The sequence below is a fragment of the Manihot esculenta genome, chromosome 6 (assembly GCF_001659605.2).
Source record: "Manihot esculenta cultivar AM560-2 chromosome 6, M.esculenta_v8, whole genome shotgun sequence".
In the NCBI taxonomy this organism is placed as follows: Eukaryota; Viridiplantae; Streptophyta; class Magnoliopsida; order Malpighiales; family Euphorbiaceae; genus Manihot; species Manihot esculenta.
Genome location: NC_035166.2, coordinates 23,575,992 through 23,594,190, shown reverse-complemented (window position 1 = coordinate 23,594,190; position 18,199 = coordinate 23,575,992). Strand labels below are relative to the sequence as shown.

At 32.6% G+C, this 18,199-nt stretch overlaps 3 protein-coding genes across 12 annotated transcripts; 2 read left to right on the top strand and 1 right to left on the bottom strand.

Annotated features, from left to right (window-relative positions):
• Window positions 1-257: 257 nt before the first annotated feature.
• On the top strand, window positions 258-3,201 carry LOC110617781 (spermidine synthase 1). Its single transcript, XM_021760776.2, has 9 exons — window positions 258-522; window positions 970-1,046; window positions 1,120-1,242; window positions 1,565-1,669; window positions 1,988-2,060; window positions 2,188-2,259; window positions 2,454-2,652; window positions 2,737-2,863; window positions 2,946-3,201. Exons 1-9 carry the CDS (start codon window positions 327-329, stop codon window positions 3,021-3,023), a joined length of 1,050 nt encoding a protein of 349 aa, XP_021616468.1. The 5' UTR covers window positions 258-326; the 3' UTR covers window positions 3,024-3,201.
• Window positions 3,202-3,275: 74 nt separating this feature from the next.
• LOC110617784 lies at window positions 3,276-5,964 on the bottom strand. Of its 3 annotated transcripts, none has more exons than XM_021760779.2 (5): window positions 5,478-5,964; window positions 4,782-4,862; window positions 4,329-4,468; window positions 3,952-4,221; window positions 3,276-3,422 (listed from the first exon to the last, which is right to left on the bottom strand). In XM_021760779.2, the coding sequence occupies exons 1-4, from the start codon at window positions 5,793-5,795 to the stop codon at window positions 3,972-3,974; spliced, it is 789 nt and encodes a 262-aa protein (XP_021616471.1). In that variant the 5' UTR covers window positions 5,796-5,964; the 3' UTR covers window positions 3,276-3,422; window positions 3,952-3,971. The 3 variants fall into 3 exon arrangements, with proteins under 3 accessions (XP_021616471.1, XP_021616470.1, XP_021616469.1); XM_021760778.2 differs by lacking the exon at window positions 3,276-3,422 and adding an exon at window positions 3,506-3,739; XM_021760777.2 differs by lacking the exon at window positions 3,276-3,422 and having other exon boundaries at window positions 3,506-4,221.
• Window positions 5,965-11,311: 5,347 nt separating this feature from the next.
• Window positions 11,312-17,839, top strand: LOC110617247 (probable alpha,alpha-trehalose-phosphate synthase [UDP-forming] 9). Of its 8 annotated transcripts, XM_021759911.2 has the most exons (6): window positions 11,312-11,662; window positions 11,869-11,941; window positions 13,557-13,672; window positions 14,587-16,727; window positions 16,822-17,095; window positions 17,177-17,839. In XM_021759911.2, exons 4-6 carry the CDS (start codon window positions 14,740-14,742, stop codon window positions 17,498-17,500), a joined length of 2,586 nt encoding a protein of 861 aa, XP_021615603.1. In that variant the 5' UTR covers window positions 11,312-11,662; window positions 11,869-11,941; window positions 13,557-13,672; window positions 14,587-14,739; the 3' UTR covers window positions 17,501-17,839. The 8 variants fall into 8 exon arrangements, with proteins under 8 accessions (XP_021615603.1, XP_021615607.1, XP_021615606.1 ...); XM_021759915.2 differs by lacking the exon at window positions 13,557-13,672 and having other exon boundaries at window positions 14,652-16,727; XM_021759914.2 differs by lacking the exon at window positions 13,557-13,672.
• The last annotated feature ends 360 nt before the right edge of the window (window positions 17,840-18,199 follow it).

The window sequence follows — 18,199 nt, the reverse complement described above, 5'->3', positions numbered from 1 at the left end:
TACGATTTTTTTGAAATTTTACATCGGTTATGAATGAATGTGTAGAATTATATATCACTAAATAATTTTATTAAAATTGACATGGATTTTATTTGGATCTAGTGATCGTAGTCTGCGAGTTTTATGAGGACCCGCGGTAAGTTCAACTAGGGAGACAAACTTGACAAATGATGATCATGCAGGGGCCACATGCATTTTTCTACTTGTAGTTTAATTGGCCATTGTTTCCTATTTATTGCCACATGCATAAGGTTCTGTCCTTCACAGCTTCACACATTCTCTTATCAGCTCCTCTAGTGGTAAACACCAAATCAAGGAGAGAATCAATGGCTGCTGAAAATGGTGTTGCTTCTTCTGATCATGAATCTCATACAACGCAGGTGCAAAAGATTGATCAGATCGCTACCCGTCTCTTGTCTTCACCACCTATTCTTGAAATGGAGAACCTGCATAAAGCCAGTAGTAATGGTGTTTCTTTTAACATTCCAGGATGGTATGCCGATGTTGCCCTCTCATGGCCAGGTTCTCTTCTTTTCTTCCTTGAAATGCCGCTTTCTTTTGGGCTGCATATTCCTTTCTCTTCGCTTAAATTGCTAGTTTCATATCTATGTATCGTTGGAATTTTCAGATATTATATATGTTTGTTTTCTAGTTTTATGAATGATTAACTATGTCCTAAGAATATTAATTGAAAGAAAGAGAAAAAGACATGGTTAAGGAGAACAACTCTGTATTTATTTATTGTATTTTATACTAAGAATACCAATTAAAAATATATTTGCATAAAATGTGTATAAATTTTCGGAAGCAATAGAAAATTTCTCTGGTGGTGTAATTGATTGACTTAGCTCTTAAGGCAACATGATTATCAGTTATATGACTTAGTTTTCTTAAGTCTTCATCAAAATTATTAGGAAGCTTAATTAATCCATGAAATCCCACTTAAGGAACATGTTAAATATTGGACAGGAGAGGCACACTTGTACGAGATGGAAAAGGTCCTCTTTCATGGCAAGTCAGAATACCATGATCTTTTTGTTTTTCAGGTAGTAGATGTGTCTGTTTTTGCTGATGTTATAATAGCAGCAAACAATCTTACTTGTTTAATGATGATTGCAGTCGTCAAGTCATGGTAAGATTGTGATCTTGAACGGCGATATGCAACTAACAGAGAAGGACGAGTTTGTTTACCAAGAAATGCTCACCCACCTTCCTCTTTGCTCCATTCCAAACCCCAAGAAGGTCGTCATTTCTTTTCTCTTTACATGAAGTTTACAAATGCATGCATCTTATGGCTAGCTCTGTATTATGGAAAATCTCGTCACCACCCGCAGCACTCATAAGCTCCCCCGTCGCTGGTGCGGCGCACTCCCCAGACTGGCCTGTGGGACTCACCAGCGTGCGAAGCAGCCAGCCAGGCACTCCCTCCGTTGCTCGCACGCAGCTCTGCACCAACGGGCCCGTGGCGTCACCCTACCCCAAGAATTTGCTTCCTCTTTAGGGGATGCCTCAAATTCAAGTTTCTTAATCAGTTCATTGACAACCGACATTTTATGTTGTTCAGGTATTGCTAATTGGAGGGGGAGATGGTGGAATTCTGAGAGAAATATCTCGCCATTATTCTGTTGACAGGATTGACATATGTGAGCTTGACAAAATGGTGATTGACGTAAGGGAATTATCTCATTATTCATATGAAGTTTTTCCTTTTTTTTTGCTATTTCTATCAAAATTAAAGGTATTGTACTGTTAAATAATGAAAAGGTAATCAATTTCAAAAAGCTTAAATTATTGTACTTCTTTTTTTTATGAAAATTAGTAAATTTTTTTAATCACATGTTTAAAGATGAATTTCTCTCGATTATCATTGAACTAAAACTTAAAATTATATATATATATACATATAAATTACAGTAATTTCTTTCGTCAATTAGGTGAGTTTTTTTTTTTTTTTCGTTTACTATTCTAAAAGTGACTATCGTTTCAGGCATATAAACGGTTTTTCCCTGACATAGCAATCGGATACAATGATCCCCGAGTGAATGTGTATATAGGCAACGGTATGCTAAATTTGAATCTTCTATATATAATCCATTGTCTTCCAACGGTATACTAAACTTGAGTCTATATCGACAGGCAAGTTTTTTCCTGCAAATAATATTTAGTTTATCTCCTTCAAATACGCAGGAGTTGAATTCCTGAAAAATGTTCCTCAGGCTACTTACGATGTAATCATACTGGACGCATTCCACTGCATAGGTATTTCTCTTCCTGTTACTGATTACAGTTCATTCATTATAATTTATATACTGCAGTCTGCATATGCTCAGTACATCAAACCCTTTTTGCTATTCTCGGCACAAAATTGATCCTAACAAGATCGAATCTTTCCAACCCACTTGTAGAAATTTCACTCACACAGATTTCACATACAACTACTATCATATATACAGGGCCTGTAGAAGAAGAAGTAGGCGAGAAGAGCTTCCTAGAATCAGTCGCTGGGGCTCTTCGTCCAGGAGGGGTCCTTGGTTGCCCAGCGGAAAGCTTGTGGAACGCAGAATTTTCACTGTCAAATTCCATAGCAAAATGTCGCGAGGCATTCAAAGGCTCTGTTAACTACGCCTGGTGCACAACTCCTGCATATGCCAGGCAAAAGCTCCCTTACTGTTTTCTCTTTTTTCATGTGCTTATCATTGTGGAGTTCATTAATTACCGAGTAACGTTTCATTTCAGTGGCATGATCGGATTCATGCTTTGCTCCACCGAGGGGCCACCCGTCGACTTCAAACACCCTGTGAATCCATTGAATCCTGAGAATTATGGTGTAGCCAAAGGACCTCCTCGGTTTTACAACTCTGAGGTTTTTCCTTAAAAAAATGCCCATATTTTGTATGTTTTGATTCAAGAGGATCTTAATCCTTTGATTTCTGTTGCCATTACAGGTCCATACTGCTGCCTTCTCTCTGCCATCTTTTGCAAAGAAGATGTTCGGCTCCAAAATCTTATCAACGTATGAATGAGATTCAGCCACAGCTAGTTTCATTACTTTCATTACACTAAGAAATAATTCCAACTCCGATTAGCGCAAGGAATTCGATCAACCATAATAAAGTTTATTTCCTGTTATCTTTTTCTTCATAGTCTTGCTTGTAACAAGCTATCAAAGAATACCAATAAAGTTATTACGATTTTATTCAACAGAGCAAAGTCACAAATTAAGACACTGAACATGCTTTCCTAGGTTCTTGTACAAACACATCAAAATTATCCTGCTCCTCTCAAAAGATCCAACCTATCTGTTAGTGAACTGGACTTCAACCTGGTGCTAATCAAGAATAACACAAGAACAAAAACCCGACAGTCTAGAATCAAGCCTTCAAGCTCTCTACAGAAAACCTTCAGTTCATTGATAGAGTTATCTATATCACACACAAAGGTATGAGATACAGTAAGAATGGAAGTGATAAGGAGTTTGATGGTAGAAATAGAATGGAATAAAATATACAAAATAATTATGATCATAAAATAAATTATTCAAAGCAACAGAGATTACATGATCTAATTGGCAATGCACTATAATAAATTTTAAGTAATTGCAATTACAATACATCTTTGAATCATGTTCTTTCCAAACGTAGCCAAGGAGATTTTCCACTTATCCGCAGACGATAAAAATTATCAAAACAAAGATTGCATCCCGCTGAGGGGCACTGTTTGATGCTCCATCACAATGGCACTGGATTGGATGACTCTCAAATGTTATTTATGCTTTCAAAGGTGCATCAGGAGAAAAACAAAAAGGAAAACAGCAGCTTATGAATGTGCCAAATGAACCAATTATGCATATTTAGTAAATAAGATACCTAATAATGAAGAGAGATGAATTCTAGCATACAAGATAGCATGCAGGGAACAGAAATTGCAACACTTGACTTTCTTCCAAGTTACCTATGTGATTATGTTTGTGTTTATAGTGGAAGTTGCTGCATGTCATGATCTTTAGGATTCACAGAAATAACGCAAAGACAATGAGGAAGAAAGAAGTAAGTAGCAAGAAATACAAGCACTCCAAGATCAGCCTCTTCACCAACTGCAGGCCTACGAGGATTCACCCAGTATATTTGGGTCGCACACCACAAGCAATAGAGGCTTGCTATGATAATAATAAGTTTTAATGATAGGTGTGATTCCTTTCTAGAGAACTTTATGGATTTTACCCTGCATGCAAAACAATGTTGATCAATATACAATATGTCAAGGAGCACTGCCACACTAGAATAAAGCCAAATGAAAATATGCATGCAGGTTCCCAAAAAAATGTAGACCTGTTGATGTAAATAAAGCCTCCAATTAAGCAACTGCATAGGAAGCCAACCACAAAAACTGAATCTGGATTGATGGGTGCTCGATTTTTCCACCAACCAGTGCTCAATATCCAGGTATACACTGATGAATGTCCATTTTCCTATACATTTCAATGGCAAGATCTACATCAATTTAAAATTTCTTCTTTTAAAGAAAAGGCACGAGCAATTCAAACAAAAAGGTATGGCAACCAAATACACAAAAAATGCTGACAAGGAAAGCTAGTTGTCAGTAATATATTTCACTAACTGATCAAAATTTCTCTCCAAAAACAATTATGGAGGAGTTGAGTTACTGATAAAAAAATTGTCTAAGATTTCCAGTATTACATTCAATGAGTAAAAATTTCACAAAGCACTGTATTTATTATCATTATCACTTGGCACCATAGCATAAAAATTTCAAACATTTACCTCAAACAAATGATCTAGGAAAAAGTGTGATAAACACCCGGCAGCCACCAGAAATAAGCACTGCCTCCTCGAAAGGGGCACCTGAAGAATGATATAGCAAACAAATGAAGAGCCCACATTAGTAACAGTTGACTTTTATTATGCAACATTTAGGCGATGTTATTTGGTTCAGCATAAACAATAATGAAAACCTCAATGACTTAGGGTATGCCTTGGATTACATATATATGAGAAACAATACAACTTGTACAATACAAAAATATAACAACATGTAGGAGAAGCTACTCATATAAGCATAGAAAAAAAAATGGCAACACATAGGAATCATATAAACTAACTCTAACAAACCTCAAGCTAAGAACCAAAATATATAGCTGCAAATTCAGAAAAAATTAGCTGAAAGCCTGAAACAAGTAAAGTAATGAAGCTGAGCTACTGAATCACAATGGAAGACATTGAAGTTAAAGAAGAACCAGTATAACAAAATCCCACGAACTGAGACTCAAACCCATCACAATTAGTGCCTTAATGGATTCAAAACCCCAATCAAATCTTCAAACCAAAACCAACCTGGATCAAAATTCACTACCAAGGTGGTAGTGGAATAATCGAAATGCAATCAACTGAGATCTAGCAAATCGAGATTTGAAAATATTCAATTACTTTCTTTGTTATGCAAATCAGTATAGAACTCACCCCAGAGACTGAATCAAGAATCTTCCTTTGAAGCAAAATTCTTGAGACCCAAGAGTATAAAACACACAAGGGAAAGCCCAGAATGAAGACATAGTAGAAGGGGTCGTGGATATAGTCAGCTAGCGCAGAGCCGAAAGGCTGAGCAAATGAACCAAGGTTAGAGCCGAGCCATTCGGAGAAAGAGCCAATATCAGGACCAAAAAAGGCATTGATGGTGTAGGTGAGGGTGTGATGGGGGGTGAAGCGGCCGTCGGTCAAAGTAGTGAGTGCTAGACCGGTGCCCATGGCGTACATGAGGTGAGGTCCCGGGCCAGGCATTATCTGCTAAGCCTTAATTACTTAACAGGTATCACCCGAAGAAGAAGATGGTGCTCATTGAATTCTGCAAATTAGAATTGGGCTACTTAGAATTGGTTGAAGCTGAGGTACGCCACACCGGCGGCTTTCGAAGAAAGTCATCCGCTAGAATCGCAATTTTCCCTTTTTTATTTTTTTTAGTATCAAATTTATAATATAAAATAGAGCCCAATTACAGAAGGATCCGAATAAAAACAAGCCCATTTCAGAGTCGTCCTTGCCCAAGCCAAGCTTGGTTGATTGTAGCCCCAAAGCCCTAGAGCTAGAGTCCCGTTTGGTTTGTAATTTGAAGATTGAAAATTTTACTATTTACTTCATATAGTTTAACAAAACGAATTATTTAATCTGTTTACTTTTAAAATATATTAATTATTTTATATATTTTTAAAATTTATAACTATTTATTGAATAATTATAAATATTTTTGAAATTAATAAATTTTATTTTTTAAAACAATAATATAAGTATAATAAATATTTAAAAAAAAAGCTACTAATTATAAGAGGGATGAGATAAGCATTAATATGATATTGGAAATGGGACGGGACATGTAATGTTGTGACCCACAAGCAATGCCTTTTAGTGGATAAGGACTGCGGAGCGAACACTCCCTTTACGACACCCTGCCGAGGAACACGCTTATTGGATAACGTTTGCTTTTTCCCTTTGTCCTTTTACTACATTTTCTTCCTTTTTTCGCCTTGTCCCATTTTGACACTATCTTTTCATAAAATCGTTGGACGGGAGGACAAGTAATACAAGGAAGATACTTCTTATTTTTCTTTCTTCGTTTTCTTCTTTTATTTTTAGAAAATATTAATAGAAGCAAACAAAGTTATTTGACAATGGAATTAAATTGAAAGGAAAGCAGTTAATTAAAAACATCAATTTTCTTTGTTATATAAATTATATTTTACTATATAATTAAAAATTCTATAATTAAATAATGATAATACCAAATTTCACCTCAAATATTAATCTATATATATATATACCTAAATATTGTATTTAGAACATGTAGTATTCCCTCCACTAGTTATGGAGAAAATGTTTTCTCTCTAATGTTGGTTGTTTTTTGAGGAAAGAAAACTCTTGTTTATTGGAAAATAGCTTTTCATATCCCTTTTTAAGTAGAGGGAGTCTCTTTCACTTTCACTTTCCCTCCGTTCGAATTGCTTTTGAGCAGAAGAAGGTGTATATATATATATTTTTATTTTTTTTTATATAATAGTTGTTTCATGCGATTTTTTTATATATATTTTTTATTAATTATTTTTATTTTCTCTTTCTAACTTTTTTTTGCAAAAGATGCTTTATATGAGTTTTTTTAAACTCTTTCTCCATTTTGAGACATGTGATTGACGAGAGAAATCTCTTTAATGGTGAATAAATCATTAAAATATTAGATTTTTTAAGCTAGCATGATGATTCGTAATATAAAATTTATGAAAAATACTCTATTAATCATCGCCTTACAATAATAAAATTGATATTTTTTTTAGCGGATTAATTTTTTATTATATATTCAAACTCTATATTTAGTAGTTTTTAGTATGATTCATTTTTCTTAATCTAGAATATATTTTTCTAAAAATAATTTGCTATTTTATGTGTTTTGACGATGATATATTATTGTAAGGGATTTTATTAGGCAAGATTTCCTATAAAGCTCAATGTTTCTAATTGAAAAAGAGAGTTAGTTGATTGCTTTTTTTTTTTTTGTTGCTTTTTAGTATTTTTTTTTTTTAGATTAAGGAGATAATTATTCTCACTTAAATTTAGAAATATTGAAAGGCGCGGCAATTTTTTTTTCTTAACCCTTACTCTAGGATTTGTTGTAATGTTAATATTCAGAGCAAATTTAAGCTTCATCAGGTTTTCTAGGATGGTAACTTTTGGTTTTGATATTATATCAATGAATTTCAATTATCTTATGAAAAAAAAAATATATTTTAACATAAATTGGTGAGATTAATTGAGATTAGACAATTGGATTGAAATATATATTATATATATAGATAAGAAGATTAATTAGTTTATAAAAATAAAATGGTATTTTAAAATAAAGTTATTATTTAGTGTTTGGGTATTACTGATATTAATAAATTTGTTTCTATAGTTTTATAAATCTATTAAAATGTTCTTATATTTTATATTCATAAATAAAATAGTCATTTCATCTATTTCTGTCATTAAAAATATAGTAAAATATTAAATTACTCTTTTTTTTTCTTTAAAGAAGAGGAGTGACTATTTTATTGATGAGGAGAAAAATTAAAAATATTTTAATAAATTTAAGAAAGAAAATTTTAATAAATTTTTAAAATTATAAGAACTAACTTGTTAATAATAGCAATATTTAAGAATTAAATAAAAAATTTTATTTAAGAATAAAATTAAATTTTAAAAATTTTTGTTCTCAATATTTATTTATTTTTAACAGAAAAAAATAAAAAATTATTTCGTTAACAAAAAACAAAATATTTTAATAAATTTTTAAAAAAATAAAAATTAATTTATTAATAAATATTCAGATATTAAATAATAAATCTATCTTTCTCAAATTAGAATAATTTATTTTTCTTTTCAAATTCAATATTTAAAGAAAAATAAAATAAAAATATTTTTTCAATTTATTTTAATTTATTTTCTTTTTTTTTTCCTATCTAAACAGAAGCAAAAGTCATGCCATCCAAATTAGCTTTTTTTTTTTTAATTTATAATCATATAATTTAAAATTATTTGTAAGATAATATTATTATATATTCAAAATATTGCATTTATTACAATTTAAATTTTAATAATTAATAATCACATTCGTGCTTAAGCTTTTAATAACTCTACCGTATAGATTGGCAAAGGCCTAAGGGCTCTTCTAAACATTTTTTTTGCCAAAAAAGAAAAAGAAAAAGAAAAAAGAAAGATAATGAAGCAATTTTTATTCCTTTCTTTCCAAGAAGAGGATTGATTGCTTCCGTTTACATTGATGGGATTGAGATGGCCGCCGTCTTCTTATTAATGTTATTATTTTTTTTAAATTTTAAAATAACACTACAATTAACTTCTGCAAAATGGGCAGGATAGCGATGCTTTATTTCTCTTTAATAAAAAATTTTAAATTTAAATCTTAAAATATTATTATAATAAATTGACTGATGATTGAAATTTAAAAAATAGAATTTTATGATGGGTTTGTAAAATTAAAAAAATTTAGATCTAGAGGAGAGTATTTATCTTTTTATATGTTTTCTTTTATCTGTTAGTGACGTGTTAACATAACTTGTATCATTGGACCACATATTTCTACTATATTGATACGGACGTATGAGAGAATCAGATATTTTTTCAATGCGTAACGGCCTCTGATTCTCTCCGGACGCGCATGCGGATGATCCCACAAGGCGAAGGGGCTGAATTTCTTCCTGATTCTGAGCTGGGCCGGGGGATGAGGTTGATACTAGGTTCGGAGAGGATCTGTCCATCGAACCGGAAGAGTTAAGCTGGCCTGTTTTGAATAAACGGACTGAAACCTTGTCTTTAAACAGAATGGACTGGACCTGATTTTTGAAAGGGTCTAGAAGCTTTCAGATTATGAACTGTTCTAATAGGTCTGATCTTAGAGCATAGTGAAAAAATCCGGCAATAATCATTAACTAAACACAATAAAAAAAAAAAACCTTGCTGTTCATGTAATTATTCAAAATTAAGACATGGAAAATCAATCAAAATTCTGTACTATGGAGATAACGTTCATAGATACAAAGCTGAATTTTATAAAATACTGACTCCGTTACTTCCTGATTGTTTATTTGTCAGCTTCCACACGTGTATGCATAGCTGCAATGGCCAGTTAAATACATATCTATATTCGTATATAAATGATTTAATAATCAACACATAAAAAAAAAATTTTCAGTAAAATTTATAATTACTATATTTTAATATAATGGAAAAGTAAAATTAAAACCTTTTAATTAATTTTAAAATAAATAAATAAATAGCAGTACAGATGAATAACTAATTTATTAATAAAAATTTAATTCATTATTATTATTATTATTATTATATAGTCAGCAACGACTATAATTTTCAAAGTCTAAAGAAAAAGTTTAAGTTTATCCAAATGTACGGAAAATATCAAATATTTATTTAATTATTTTTTAATTTCAGGATAATGTTTTTTATTACATAATTAACACTTGCTTTTGCTACCTAAACTATTAGTTCTTAGAATAGGTTTGGTTAGGTTTCTCATTTATCCACTATTCCCTATTATTATTATTCTTAAATTTACTTTTATGTCCTCAAATTTAACACGTGTCCTATTTTAAAATTTAATTTTTGATTTCTATATTTTAATAATTCAAATGGAAAGTTGATCCATAAAAGTATTTTTTTTTACTTTAATAAAATTAAAATAAAATCATACAACATATGTAACTTTGACATAACCGAAGATTTAAAACTTTTATATTTTTAAGGGTATTTTGTTATTCTAAAAATAAATTAAAAAGAGGAATTTTTAAATTGATGGGTGAAAATTTAAAAATTAAATTATTAAATATTAAAAATATTTTATATTATTTTATTTAAACTATTTAGCATTCGAAATATTCGTATTAAATATGCTTCTTTGAATTTAAAATCACTAATTAAGTAAAATTTCACCTATTAAAAGTGGCATGATATATATCTTTATATTGAATTCAACCTTTCTTATTTTTTTAATTAAAAATTAAATTAATATTTGATGATAGTTGAACTTTTAATATTGAGATGAAGTCAAATTCAAGAAAAGAAAATAGTTCAAAAATTTATCAGAATCCTCTAAAACAGACTGATTCAATATCGTATATTTCAGTCAATGACTAAAGCAGACCGGACTGACTCCATGTACGAATTTACAAGAGAATAGTCTAGCTGGTGATGTGATGGAAAGTAGGAGAGCAGATTCAGCCGCCTTACAATCTTATCAACATGAGCGTTGAGAGAAATTAAATGGTGAGAGAGATATACTGATATATCTGCTCATATGAATTTAAGTGATAGAGACAAATATTATTGTATTAGAATAATAATTATGCTTCACTAAAAAAAAAAAAAAGTGAAGAGACATGATCTTTTCAAATTAAATTTATACCCATATCGAAAACTATAATTTTTAGATATTAGAATATTAATATTATATTAAAAATAACAATTATATCTACAATTAAATATTTAATTAAAATGAAGTAAGAAATAAATTAATATAATTATTAGTCCAGTTCTCTTTTTACAGTAAAAGAAAAGGTTATGAGTAAATAAGGCGGAAAAAAGCATGGTAAAAAAAATAAGGGTAGAAATAAAAAAGGAAAAATAAAAGGGTAGTTTCGTAATAAAAGTGGAGAAACAGATGGCATTACGGGAAGACAGCTTCAGAAGAGAGAGAACGTAAAGTTACAATCTTAACTGTCTCCACACTTTCTATTTCTCTCTCTAATTCTGAAAATCCGAAAATATTAAAAAGAATTATTTATTTATTAATAAGTTTGTGTTTGACTTTCGTTTCCGATTTCAGCTTCAACTTCAGCTTCCTTTGTTGAATCATCAAATCAAATCAAATATGTATATAAAATCCTCACTATTCTTTTCTTTATCTTTCCTTTTTAAGATTTCTTCAATCTCTTAATTATTTCTAGTGGGTTTCAAAACTGTAAATAAACTCGCAAAATGTCACCGGTTTCGAACCTAACACCTGCACTTCTCATCCTCTATCCATCGTTTTGTATTCTGAATCCTCTGTTAACGATGGCATTCTTTCCTTGACGATACTTGCTTCTGTTTTTGTAAGTATTTTCATATTATCCGTTTTTTTTTTGTAACGTCTTCTTCAATATTATACATTCTTGATGTTTGTTTGGTTGTTGAGGAACTTGGGGAAACTATTGGCTTAATGGGCTCTTCGGATTGCTAGTTTTCTGGGTTTTTTTCACCAACCAAGTATAGTTTGTTTTCGTTTTTGTTTTCATTGATTATTTAATTACTTTTGCAGGAAGCATTGGTTATCAGTTTAATTACTGAACAGCTAGGTAGCAGCTTCTTTTTTTCTTGTTTTGCCCTTTCAGGTAATTTCCTTAATTTTTGTTTTTCTCCCCTGGTTCTTTTCAATATCGAATTGTGTGTATGAATGGAAGTTATGTGACCTTAAAGATATGGATATGTCTCTGAAGTTTTTCATTTTCCCCCCAGAATTTAATTACTCTCATTATTTTCCATGAACAGTGATCATCACTTTTTTTTTTTTTCTCTTTTTCTTATTAATTTTTTGCCTTTGTTATCTTCAATGAGCTCACTGCTCTTCTAAGAAACTCTCAACTTGTGTTTCTTCATCTGCCTCTGTCTTGTTCTGTTCTCTTTTAACTGTACCCATCCCATCTCCAGGATTGTCCCGCCATTTTCCATTTTCCTTTTAAACAATAAGCTTCAAGACTATTTTAACTTTTCAACTCTCTATAGGTTACACAGTTGATTTTTATGAGGTGTATTGAAAATTTGTATGAAGCCCCTTTATTGTGTTATAGATATTGTTACAAATTTGTATGGAAATTTTAAACTATAAACCCCTTTGTTTGAAATGTATAGATATTGTTATAAATTTGCATGAAATTTTTCCTAGGAAAGAAATTTTATTGTTAGAGACATTTAGGCATGAATTGAGTATAATATATGCATACTTTCCCAGTTAAGTGCCCAGCTCTAGAACCTAGAAATTAAAGAAACATATGAGCCAATAAATGCAATGAAAAAAATACACTTCTCCTTCATTAGTTTTAGTTTGATTTTAATTTAATACTTCGTCAATTATGACCATAAAGAATCATCAGTCACTGAAAATTTCCCTTGTATTTTCATTGATTATCTGACAATACAATCTAATGAATAATGAGGAGATTTGTGATGTTTTGTGAAGCAATTGATGAGGTGTATTGAAAATTTGTATGAAGCCCCTTTATTGTGTTATAGATATTGTTATAAATTTGTATGGAAATTTTAAACTATAAACCCCTTTGTTTGAAATGTATAGATATTGTTATAAATTTGCATGAAATTTTTCCTAGGAAAGAAATTTTATTGTTAGAGACATTTAGGCATGAAATTGAGTATAGTATATTCATGCTTTCCCAGTTAAGTGCCCAGCTCTGGAACCTAGAAATTAAAGAAACATATGAGCCAATAAATGCAATGAAAAAAAATACACTTCTCCTTCATTAGTTTTAGTTTGATTTTAATTTAATACTTCGTCAATTATGACCATAAAGAATCATCAGTCACTGAAAATTTCCCTTGTATTTTCATTGATTATCTGACAATACAACCTAATGAATAATGAGGAGATTTGTGATGTTTTGTTAAGCAATTGATGTCCCAAAATCAAACGGATATTCTGAAATTAATAGAAAATAAATTATTTTCATCCATCAAGTGTTTTCCCTGCTTTTGTGCCTGTTATTGGTCAATTGTGAGGATTTGAGAAAACAAGATAAGGATGAAGTCCGTTATTGTCCAACGCAACTTATCAAATGTAGCCATAATTAGTATCGGAAGACAGATCATGTTATTTAGTGGTTTTGTCGGAGCCTAATGATATAAAAGGCATGTGCAGAAAGATTATTCTGTATTGCTGGAATTCGTTGTGACTTCCTTATTCGTTGACAGGCGTTTCCTGCTTTCATTTCTTAGGCTTTATAAAGTTGAATTCAACCTCGAATAAAGATATCCTTCTGTTTACATAAGCCTAGGAATAGGAAAATCAATTGAGCAAAATCTGTTGCTTGGTTTTGAGCTAGCAAAAATTGGTATGTATACAAGTCATTTGTGTGTTTTTCCATTTTTCTTTATTATTTATGATTGCTGTCTAATTTTCTTTATTCTTTCCTTTGATCAATAAAAAATGTTATGAACTGATTACTGTTGAATATCTATGAGATGGAGATTGGTTAAATTTGAATGGTTATAACATTGGAGGTTGGTTCTCTTCAACCAGTCAGATCTACTTGGATGTTTATATCTCATTCAGGTGTTCTGAAAGTTTTATGATATGCTATGATAGTATTTGTACTTGATGGGAAGACCAAATCACAGCCTTCCTCAACTCTTCCTTGGAAGAATGTATCATTAATGACTATATTTATGAGATGTTAATAACACTAGGACTCTCTGACTTCACATTTTAGTTTTGCTTCTTTTAGGGCATGTTAACTTGAGATGGTTGGAAGTGACAATTACCTAGAGCGTATTGGCATTGAGGTTGAAATTGCTTTTTGGGAAAGCGCCCTTTTAGGCGATGTTACATATTGTCAAATTTAAGTTAAAACCAAATTTCTTTAAGCATTTTTGAGATTGTAATTTTCTCAACAACATTCGAATAGTGATGTCAAACTGACCCTTATTGTGTTTTTATGTTAGGCTTATGCATAAAAACTAAATTCTCCTGATTGGGTAGCAAATGTTTAAAAAACCTTTACTATTTGTTTTAATCTTGAAATATGTGAAATTATGTGCCTATGTTGAAACTAACGGACAAAAAAGACAATAAGAAACTTTTATCCGCAGAAGGGAAGAAGCATATGATATTCTATATAACCATGACTTTCCATGTGCGTGAGATATAGTTCTGTAACTGCACCAAAAATGAAATACTTTTTATCATGCTCGTTCACCTCGTATATATTATTTCAATGCTTATCTTTTAATTGTTTATTTGTTTTAGACATTGTAGCTAACAAGTGTTTCCCCCATTGCTGCTGGTGTTCAAATCTCCATACTTTATATTAGCTCTTCATATCTTGTTTGAGAAGTTGATCGTGTGATTCTCCATAGCTCCAAATTATCACCTACAAGCATTAAAACAAAAACTGCAACAATGATGTCAAAATCTTGCATAAATTTCTTGGACTTATCATCTGGAGACATGTTGAATTTCTCCCGAACTCCCAGATCTCTCCCAAGGGTGATGACTGTAGAAGGAATTTTTTCGAACACAGACAGTGATGGAAGCAATGATGGAGATACAAATGTTCCATCAGCTAGATGCTACAAGAAGAAAATTATAGTGGCAAATTTTCTTCCTCTACATGCTCAAAAGGATTTAGAAACAAGCAAGTGGTCATTCAGTTTCGATGAGGATTCACTTTTGTTTCAAATGAAGGATGGATTCTCAGACAATACAGAGATTGTTTATGTGGGATCTCTGAAGGTTGATGTAGATGCTAGTGAACAAGAAGAGGTTTCCCAGAAACTGCTGGAGGAATATAACTGTGTACCAACGTTTCTTCCTCCTGAACTTCACAAAAAGTTCTATCATGGTTTCTGTAAGCACCAGTTGTGGCCCCTTTTCCATTATATGCTGCCAATGTGCCCTGATCACAGCAATCGCTTTGACAAGTTGCTGTGGCAGGCCTATGTATCTGCTAATAAAATTTTTGCAGATAAGGTTATGGAAGTGATTAATCCTGAAGAAGATCATGTTTGGGTTCATGATTATCACCTAATGGTTCTCCCTACTTTCTTGAGGAAGCATTTCTATCGAGTTAAGCTTGGCTTCTTCCTTCATAGCCCATTCCCCTCCTCAGAAATTTACCGAACTCTCCCAGTCAGAGATGAAATTCTTAAAGCACTGCTGAATGCAGATTTAATTGGTTTTCATACATTTGATTATGCTCGCCACTTTCTGTCCTGTTGCAGCCGAATGTTGGGCCTAGACTATGAATCAAAACGTGGTCATATTGGACTTGAGTATTTTGGCCGCATAGTATACATCAAAATTTTACCTGCAGGAATTCACTTGGGCAGACTAGAATCTGCTCTTAATCACCCTTCTTCTTCCATCAAGGTTAAAGAAATCCAAACACAGTTTGAGGGGAAAAAGATTATTGTTGGAGTTGATGACATGGATATTTTCAAGGGCATCAGTTTGAAATTATTAGCAATGGAACAACTTTTGCAGCAGAATCCCGAGTTACGAGGAAAGGTTGTCATGGTTCAAATTCTAAATCCTGCAAGGAGCTCAGGGAAAGATGTACAAGAAGCAGAAAGGGAGACATACTTGACTACCAAAAGGATAAATAGTATTTTTGGTTTCCCAGGCTATGATCCTGTGATCCTGATTGATCGCCATGTGCCCCTTTACGAGAAAACAGCCTACTATTCATTGGCTGAATGTTGTATTGTAAATGCAGTGAGGGATGGAATGAACCTGATCCCTTATGAGTACATTGTCTGTAGGCAGGGGACTCCTAAAATGGATGAAGCTCTGGGAGTTGATCCTCGATCATCTCATGCAAGCACGATTGTTGTTTCCGAGTTTATTGGTTGTTCTCCATCTTTAAGCGGTGCAATAAGGGTGAACCCATGGGATGTTGAAGCCGTAGCAGATGCATTAAATTTGGCCCTTACCATGCCTGATTTAGAGAAGCAGTTGAGGCATGAGAAGCACTATCGATATATTAGCTCTCATGATGTGGCATATTGGGTTCGCAGTTTTGTGCTGGACTTGGAGCGAGCTTGCAAAGATCATTATAGCAAGCGTTGTTGGGGTATTGGTTTTGGTCTGAATTTTAGGATTTTGTCACTTTCACCAAACTTTAGGAAGCTTTCCAGTGAACATATTGTCTCTGCATACAAGAGGACGTATCGGAGGGTGATATTTTTGGATTATGATGGAACAGTGGTGCCTCAAACTTCCATTGTTAAAACCCCCAGTCCTGAAGTTATATCTGTCCTGAGCAACCTTTGTACTGACCCTAAGAACACTGTGTTTATAGTTAGTGGAAGGGCAAAAGATACTCTGAGCGATTGGTTTACTCAATGTGAGAATCTGGGTATAGCAGCTGAGCATGGATACTTCATGAGGTATGTTATTAGAAATGCTATGTTAAATCTTGTAGGTTTATTTGCCACCTGTGTCAATCATCTTGCATTATTAAGGTTGATTTTCTTCTTGTAGGTGGAGTAGGATGTCCAATTGGGAAACCAGTAACTTGGTGGCAGATTTTGATTGGAAAAAAATTGCATTGCCTGTTATGAAATCATATACAGAAGCAACTGATGGCTCCTATATAGAGACCAAGGAGAGTGCCTTAGTGTGGAACCATCAATATGCTGATCCTGTTTTTGGATCTTGCCAGGCTAAAGAACTGTTGGATCATCTTGAAACTGTCCTTGCAAATGAGCCAGTAGTTGTGAAGAGGGGTCAGCACATTGTTGAAGTAAAACCACAGGTATGCCTCCCTTTTGTCTTTAGTGTTTCAGTTCATTTGCCTTCTTGTGGCCAGAGGTCTAACGTTGGCCACGGTGTGCAGGGCGTGACTAAAGGTCTTGTTGCAGAGAAAGTTCTTTATGCAATGGTCACAAGTGGGAAATCCCCAGACTTTGTGATGTGCATTGGGGATGATAGATCTGATGAAGACATGTTCGAAAGCATATCAAGGAAGGGTTCTAGTTGGTCCTTTAATTCAGCTCCAGAGATCTTTGCATGCACTGTTGGCCAAAAACCCAGCAAAGCTAGGTACTACTTGGATGATACTGTCGATGTACTAGCATTACTTCAAGGTTTGGCTGCTGCTTCAAGTTCGAAGCCAAGGGGCAGCGAAGAAGTACAAGTTTCTTTCGATAATGTCATTTGACAGGCAATAGGTTTTTGTCCTTTCGGTGCATGGATACAAGAAAAAAAAGGTGCAGTGGCCTCAATGTGGCTGGGTACAATTCAGAGGTTTCTCTTGGTCATCACATGCTGGGCCCAGAACCATTGCTGCCTTTTGAGTCATTACAGATAGATTGGTATTCTTTTGTTCTTTTTCTTTCCTTTGAACTCTAGACTGCAGGAGGATGGGGCTGGTGTATACATGTGTTGGTTCAGAAAGAAGTTTTTGAAGTTAACAGATGTAGAGAGGTCATACCAATGGGACAAAATTTTCTTGTATACATGGATCGGTTTATATTATAGATGAAAGAAAAATTCTTTATAGTGTTGTGTTGAGTTCAATGCTTTATTTGAACTTGTTTTTGACAAGGGATGCTGCAATTTTTGCCCCATGAATCAGCTCATAAAGTTGATGTTTCCAAATTCTAGAATGAATGTCAAGGCCAATTTTATATGAATTCCCTTTTTGTCTTTAAATATGTAACAAATATTCTCAAGTTTCTTGTTTATTACATCTTTTATTTTTTAAAATTTCATTCATTTTTAAATGGCAGAAGGCATTTTACAATTTATAAAATTAAGTCAAAAAAAATATTTAGATTTAGTGACAAATAAAAAATCCTTCATTTTTAAAAATAAATTATATTAGCTCAAAATTAATAAAAAAAACAGATTCTTTAAA